The sequence below is a fragment of the Nelumbo nucifera genome, chromosome 1, assembly GCF_055504915.1.
Source record: "Nelumbo nucifera cultivar China Antique chromosome 1, China Antique-T2T, whole genome shotgun sequence".
NCBI classification, from domain to species: Eukaryota; Viridiplantae; Streptophyta; class Magnoliopsida; order Proteales; family Nelumbonaceae; genus Nelumbo; species Nelumbo nucifera.
The window spans coordinates 77,637,265-77,644,940 of NC_142649.1; the positions used below are offsets into that span (position 1 = coordinate 77,637,265).

At 42.5% G+C, this 7,676-nt stretch overlaps 1 protein-coding gene across 6 annotated transcripts in view; it reads left to right on the top strand.

Annotated features, from left to right (window-relative positions):
- Window positions 1-7,264, top strand: part of LOC104605706 (diacylglycerol kinase 5-like) — a 33,608-nt gene extending 26,344 nt beyond the window's left edge. For 4 of the 6 annotated variants that reach the window (XM_010270569.3, XM_010270568.3, XM_019199176.2 and 1 more), the window contains one exon: window positions 6,744-7,264. In XM_010270569.3, the coding sequence (XP_010268871.1) occupies window positions 6,744-7,070 (327 nt within the window). In that variant the 3' untranslated portion in view covers window positions 7,071-7,264. Of the gene's footprint in view, window positions 1-5,866; window positions 6,715-6,743 lie in introns of those variants that run through there. The other 2 variants (XM_010270571.3, XM_088886646.1) reach the window with 2 other exon arrangements.
- Window positions 7,265-7,676: the final 412 nt, after the last annotated feature.

A 7,676-nucleotide genomic window follows, 5' to 3' on the forward strand; every position in this document is an offset into this window, starting at 1 on the left:
AAAGAGGACTGGACATGGCTACTTTTGTATCAAAAAAAAAAAAAAAACCCTAGCGGCGGCTGGTCTCAGTTCTCTCTAGCGGCTGCACTTACAGAAACCCTAGCGGCGGCTTGTGTTTTCAATCTTCTCTGGCGGCTGTGCTTGCAGAAACCCTAGTAAGTCCTGCGGTTGTACTTCTGCTGAAACCCTAGTGGCCCCAAGCGATAGTTACTGAAAAACCCTAGCTGTGTCTGGCCGTGGGATGGTGCTGGTCTGCTGAAACCCTAATCGACGGAGGGTGTTGATGGTGCAATGAAACCCTAGCAGGTTCTAATCTAGTGCTGAACAGGTGTGGTTTTGTTTCAGTTTATCTCAGTATTCTTTATCCAATGGTGCGTAGGGCTTATGCCTTGATTATATGATTACTAGTTTGAATAATTGGATGGTTAGAGTGGGGAACCACATTCAGACTGACAGTAATGTCTGTATTGGTGGTGCTGAACCGATGACCGGACTATTTATTGTTCTGTTTGGACGTTGTAGTGACTGATCTCTTATTCTCAGCAGTAGTTCTTGTGCTCTCAGCAATATTCAATAGTTTGTTGCTCACATTCTAGGAGTAAACCCTGAGTTGCCACATTCCAGTTGTGGCGGCTGTGCTGTTAGGTGGCATTTGGACTGGTTGGTTGTAATATTCAATGGCAAGTCATGAACTGACCTCACCGGGGAACACCCCAACCCGCAACACAGCAGGTATGGGAGGTGAAACCATGGTTTTTTCCCTGCCAATTACCCCCTTGAACGGTCTGAACTACCTGGAGTGGGCTAAGAGTGTAAAACTCTATGTAACGGCAAGGGGTAAGGCCGGTTACATCAATGGAAGGGTGAAAGAACCCAAGGGTGAGACGGCTGAACATGATAGGTGGGACCAAGAAAACAGTATGGTGATGTCTTGGCTCCTCGCAGCCATGGAACCTGATGTGAAAAAAAATTTTATGTGGGCAGACACCGCCAGTGAGATTTGGGAACAGGCCAGAATTACCTATTCTGAGCAAAGGCATTATTGCCAAGATTTACCAACTACAAGCTGAGTCCTCAACACGTAAACAGGGAAACCGTATCTTGTCCTCATATTATTCAGTTCTTACCTCCATATGGAAGGAGTTGGACCATTATCAGGCCATAGAGTGGAAGCACGATGATGATGCTAAGGCCTACAGGAAGCTGATCTCTCAGCAACGAGTGTTTGCTTTCTTGTTAGGGCTGAACCCTGTATATGAACCATTAAGGGTGCAGATCCTAGGAAGCAAAGAATTGCCTACAGTACACGAAGTATATTCCCTTGTCCAATCTGAAGAAAGCAGGCGAAGTGTGATGGTTACAGCTGAGGGGGAGCAACAAGTTGCCTTGGCTGCAGTGAATAACAACTCAATAGGGAAGAAAAGTGATCCTAAGAAGGCAGATGATAAAGATAAACTCTTTTGTACCCACTGTAGAAGGTCACGACATACACGTGACACCTATTGGGACATCCACGAGAAACCTAAGTGGGCAACAAGGAATCAAGAATAGGGTAAAGGTCACTTGAAAAGAACGAGTGCAACACATGTGGCAACCCAAGACACTCAGGTTGCCGGTAGTACCCGGGACTCTCCTAATAAGCCTGACCCCAAGGAGGATATAATGAATTCATTTAGAGAGCATCTGGAATCTTATGGTAGGGCATTGCGGCAATTGGACAGCTCAGTCACTGGTACTCCCTCTACCTCTTTTGCATCTACTTCAGGTAATGTGGCTTCTGCATTCCATGTCACTCCCATAGATTCCCCTTGGATTATTGACTCAGGGGCTTCAAATCACATGACTGGTAAGCCTAACCTATTCCATTCTTATAGCCTTTTGTCAGGAAGGGATAGAGTGAGACTTGCAGATGGTTCCTTTTTTTCCATTGCAGGTCAAGGATCGATATCCCTTCCCCATGGCCTTAACCTGAATTGTGTATTGCATGTCCCTCAACTTCCCATAAATTTTCTTTCAATTAGTAGCATTACAAGTTCTTTAAACTGTAGTGTAACCTTTTTTGCCGACTCGTGTGTTTTTCATGACCTAACTTCTGGGAGGACGATTGGTAGAGGAAGCCTGATGGACGGTCTCTACATTCTCGACAACAGAGCTGATCTCTCCGTGTCATCCTCAGAGTCACATAGTCAGTCAAATAAGAGTCAAATTTTGTTGTGGCACAATCGTTTAGGTCATGTTTCTTTCGAAGTAATAAAATGTTTGTTTCCACTTTTATTTAAGTCGTGTTCAGTGTCAGAGTTCATGTGTCAAACGTGTCAGTTGAGTAAACAATGTAGAACAACCTTTCATTCAAGCAATAAAAGATCAAATGTTCCTTTTCATGTTATGTATTCTGATGTATGGGGGCCTACAAATGTAATCTTTGAGGGTGGATATAAGTATTTTATTACATTGATTGATGATTACTCTCGCTATACATGGGTAATCCCTATGTGTAGCAGAGACGAGGTTCCAAAGATAGTGAAAGACTTCCAGAGGATGGTGTTTACACAGTTCCATGTTGAAATACAGATCTTCCAATCCGATAATGCGAAGGAATACTTCCATGGGGAGCTAAATGAGTTCTTCGCCTCCCATGGGTCTATTCATAGAAGCTCATGCGCCATAACATCACAGCAAAATGGGGTTGCAGAAAGAAAAAACAGACACCTCCTTGAGGTAGCCCGCGGGATGATGTTACACATGAATGCCCAAAAAAGGTTTTGGGTGGATGCTATACTTACAGCTGCGTATGTCGTCAACCGCATGCCCTCCAGAGTATTGAATTACATGGCCCCTCATTAGTTACTGTACCCTCAGTCACCTTTATTTTCCATCCCCATGAGAGTCTTTGGTTGTCGGGCCTTTCTCCATGATTTGTCTCCATCCAGAGGTAAGTTAGACCCTCGGTCCATTCCTTGTGTCTTCCTGGGGTACCCATCTTCTCAAAAGGGGTATCGGTGTTTTGATCCAGTTAGTCGTAAATATTTTGTGTCTATGGATGTGTCCTTCTTTGAGTCCGAACCGTTCTTCCCTCCTCCTCAGGGGGAGAGCCGTAGTGTGAAAGAGGAGAAGTAGGTTCAGGTGTCTCTTCCTTCTATTCCGGACCTCACTCCCTTCCGTGTCTTCCAACGTACTCGTCGGAGAGATCAGCAGTGTGATAGAAATGTGGAGCAGCCAAACACTGAGCAATTGACATCATCAGAATCCCAGGAGGTAAGTCCAACCCCTAACCCTACTTCCATTGTGGACGACCTAGACATCCCTATTGGTCAACGAAAGGGAGTCAGGTGTTGCACTACCAAACACCCCATTACCCACTTTGTTTCCCATGACCACATCTCTCCCTCGTACCGAGCCTTCCTATCGGCAGTTGACTGCATCCCTGTTCCCAAGAATGTTGCAGAAGCCTTAAAATACCCTGAATGGATAGATGCCATGAAGGAGGAGATTGATGCCCTCCACAAAAATCAGACTTGGGAATTGGTGGATTCTCCAGAGGGGAAAGAACCCGTGGGGTGCAAATGGGTGTTCACAGTTAAGCACAAGGCAGATGGAACAATTGAAAGGTACAAAGCAAGACTAGTAGCCAAAGGGTACACAGGTATATGGAGTTGACTATGATGAGACTTTTGCTCCGGTGGCTAAGATGAACTCGATTAGGGTTCTCCTATCTTTAGTTGCTAACTTTGACTGGGAATTGCATCAAGGACCTAAAGAATGCCTTCCTGAATGGTGATTTGGAAGAAGAGGTATACATGGTTCAACCTCCTGGATTCTCTGCCAAGGGAAGTGAAAACAAGGTGTGCAAGTTACGGAAGTCTCTCTACGGCTTAAAACAGTCTCCCAGAGCCTGGTTCAGTAAGTTTCACATGGCAGTTCAAGAGATGGGGTTCCAACAGTGCCAGTCTGATCATACACTTTTTGTGAAGAGATGTCAGGAGCAGGTTGCCGTATTGATAGTGTATGTAAACGATATCATCATTACAGGGAGTTGGAGTTCAGAGATACAGAAATTGAAACAATTCCTTGCATCCAAATTTGAAGTGAAAGATCTAGGACTTCTAAAGTATTTCCTTGGGATCGAAGTTGCCCGTTCAAAAAGGGGTATCTTTGTCTCTCAAAGGAAATACACCCTTGATCTATTACGGGATACAGGTAAATTAGGTGCAAGGCTGGAAGACACTCCTATGGATGTGGACCACAAGCTAGGTGACTGTATTGGTGAACCTCTGAAAGATGTAAAGCAGTTCCAAAGGTTAGTGGGAAAGCTGATTTATCTATCCATGACCCGTCCAGATATTGCCTATTCAGTTGGAGTTTTGAGCCAGTTTATGCACTCTCCTAAGAAGCCACACATGGAGGCAGCAGAGAGAGTCCTTAGATACCTGAAGAAACATCCAGGAACAGGCATACTATTCAGTAAACACAATCACCTAAAGGTGGAAGTCTTTACAGATGCTGATTGGGCAGGAGTCGTGGATGATAGAAAGTCCACTAGTGGGTATTGCACATTTGTGGGAGGAAATCTGGTGACCTGGAAGAGCAAGAAGCAAAGTGTGGTGGCAAGATCAAGTGTAGAAGCTGAGTATAGAGCTATGGCACATGGGGTGGCTGAAGTCCTTTGGCTAAAGAACCTCCTAGGTGAGCTTGGAATTGCTGTTCATAATCCTATGTTTCTTTACTATGACAACAAGGCTGCAATAAACATCGCCAGCAACCCGGTCCTACATGAGAGGACTAAGCATATTGAGGTGGATAAGCACTTCATAAGAGAGAAACTGGAAAAAAGGGAAATTTGTATCCCTTATGTCAACTCCAAGGAACAACTTGCTGATGTCCTCACAAAAGGACTTCCGTGTTCGCGGCACAATAAGCTATGTGACAAGCTGGGCATGATAACATCTTCAGCTCAACTTGAGGGGGAGTGTTGTAAGGCTTAAGTGTTCCTTGTAACTGATGTTAGTGGGACAGTTTCATCTACTAGTCCTTTCTTTTTTTTTTCTTATTGTTCTTATCCTAGGATATGCCGCCAGGGGCATACTTGTAATTTTGTCTTTTTTTATAAAGATTAATATAAATAGAAGACTGGCGGCTGCCAGTACTGAGTTTGCTTTTCTTTCTATCATCCGTACCTCTCTTTCTCTCTCTCTCTCTCTCTCAATCACCACAAGCAACAACATTTTGAAATGTACCAAGGGACAGTTAGGGTTCTAGCTTATTGAGGCCATACAAACCCCATAACGAAAATCACCATATCTCCTCCCATTTTCTATCAAACTAGAATTCCTTTTCTAAGCTCCTCCCCTTCAGCTCTTATTCTTCTGGATCTGCATCAAATAGGTGGTAACATTGTTCCACCATAATGAGACTTTAGACTTTGGCTTCTAATTTTTCATTCATCCATTTGGGCATCTGTTACACTGTCAGTTTACTTTTACATTAACAGTCCAGATGACCCCGTCAAAAGATTATTTTTGACCTTAGGACACATTGAGGAATATTGGGCTAGATCATTGAAGCTGATCTTTAGATCTTTTGTTTTTTTTAACTGTTAAGGTCTTGTTTAATCAAAATAACTGGTCTTGTAGGTTAGAGACAAAGTTCTACCCAGACATGTTATTGAATTGATAAAAAAATATCGATTTGATGCAAAATTTGGCATGTGGCTCAAAAAATTCTAACCTTGTAGATGTGGTGTCTTGCTTCTTGTATACTGCACACTTCCCAGCGTACTGCAGTTTGTGATGCCTAAAGCACTGCATTTGATGTTTCTTTGCATGAAAAAAAATCTCAATGATCAAGGCTAATCTTGCATTAATTGCAGAGGTATAGTTGTGCAGTACTTTGGATATGTCACCTACACTAAGGTACTTGGAAGGATATCCTGAACATTTTACCAACTATCTGGTTTGTTGAATACCACTAAATTCCATTCAAGTAATTAAATAAATAAATAACCAATGGTTCTGGGCAGGATCAGAGGTGAGGTTCTCCCTCCAATCATATCCACTTGAACTCCATGCACAGTACTTTTCCCTCTACCCGAGGAGTGGATCCTATTGCCAGAAGCAGCTAAAGCTCTACCTAACAAATCAAGCTACCTTCTTTTAGTTGTTTCCTGCATGAATTCTGTTTGTTGTCTTATTAGTTTAATTGCATTGCACATTAATTAAGTTGCTATTTGTATTCTGATTCTCATGTTATTGTTATAATCCTTCTTGCATTCCATTGTAAGCTGGAATTTTGCTGGTTTTTTTTTACCTTTAGTGTAATTTATTTTTTAGCAAAAAAAAAAGATTTTTTAGCCTCTCTTTTATTAAGGAGGTGAGTGATTATATGTTTGGGAGATTAAGATTGGTGGGTAGGAGAGGTGCTTAACATCTTTGACTCCCAACAAACTAAAGCACTCGTTTAAATCTCAGTTGTCTTTAATTTTAATGGAGTCACTATGTTATGAGTTTTAAAATCTCTATCTGTCTCCTTCAAAATACTATTTTTCAAGTTGGGCATTCCATTTTAAAATACATACAATAAAGATTTTAAAATCCGTAGCTATTGAAAGGAAAAAGGCATCGACTCCTGAAAGGGGAGCTGCTTCCCTAAGCACATCATCCAAGTCACACTGCAGCAGCTAGGAATTGACGTTGACGCCTAGATAAGATCTAAGGATTTCCTTTGCCTGGTTCTTTCTTCATATGTAGGCACATCGTATCCGTTTTGAATTTCACAAAGGTGCTACGGACCATACATACATGAGGATTGATGGGGAACCATGGAAGCAGCCCCTCCCTGTTGATGATGACACTGTTGTAGTTGAAATCTCTCACCTTGGTCAAGTAAACATGCTTGCCACCCCAGATTGCCGATCCAAAAGTATCCAAGACCCATTGGCACCCAGCAGTCATTATAGCGAAGAGGAAGATAGTAATGATGAAGACTCTGAGGAAGATTTAGAGGAGCGGAGGAAGTTTGGAGCAGCAGATACATTCAGAATTCCTGATGAAGTTGATATTACTCATCTTAGTTAAGCTCGACATTGTCATTCATTGTTTTTTCTGTCATTGTCTTGTTTTCTTTTTCTCCGATTGAGGTTTAAATGTTGTCTCCCATTTGTAACATAAGATTCATATTTTTCCCTTTTGTAGAATATTTGATTGCATGATTGATATAAATATGGTGTTCGTAAGCTTTATGGGTGAAGTTTTGATTTGAAACTGTCTAACTATGGGTGAAGTTGATTGCATGATTGATTTCCTTGTCTTGTTTTCTCTCTCTCTCTCTCTCTCTCTTTTGTTGTTGTTTCCTGTAAACCTTCTATTATGGCCTTTCATTTTGCTTCAGATGCCTCTCGCCTCTCGGGCCGAGTTCACATTGGCACCTCACAGAGTGCGCCCAAGATGCACACCCCAGTGACAGTGTGCATTGGGAACATCTCCCATACTTATGATTGGGAGATGTATCAAATGGATGTGCTGTGGGGTGCCAATAGGGTGCGCTCTGTGGGGCACCGATGTGAATTCTCTCGAATTCGGCTTCAGTCAGGGCAAAGCCCTTTCTAACAGCCTTTACAGCCTCGTATTGAGAATATCTCCCTTCTTATGTGCTTTATTTCAAGGGGAGATATTCCCAATGCA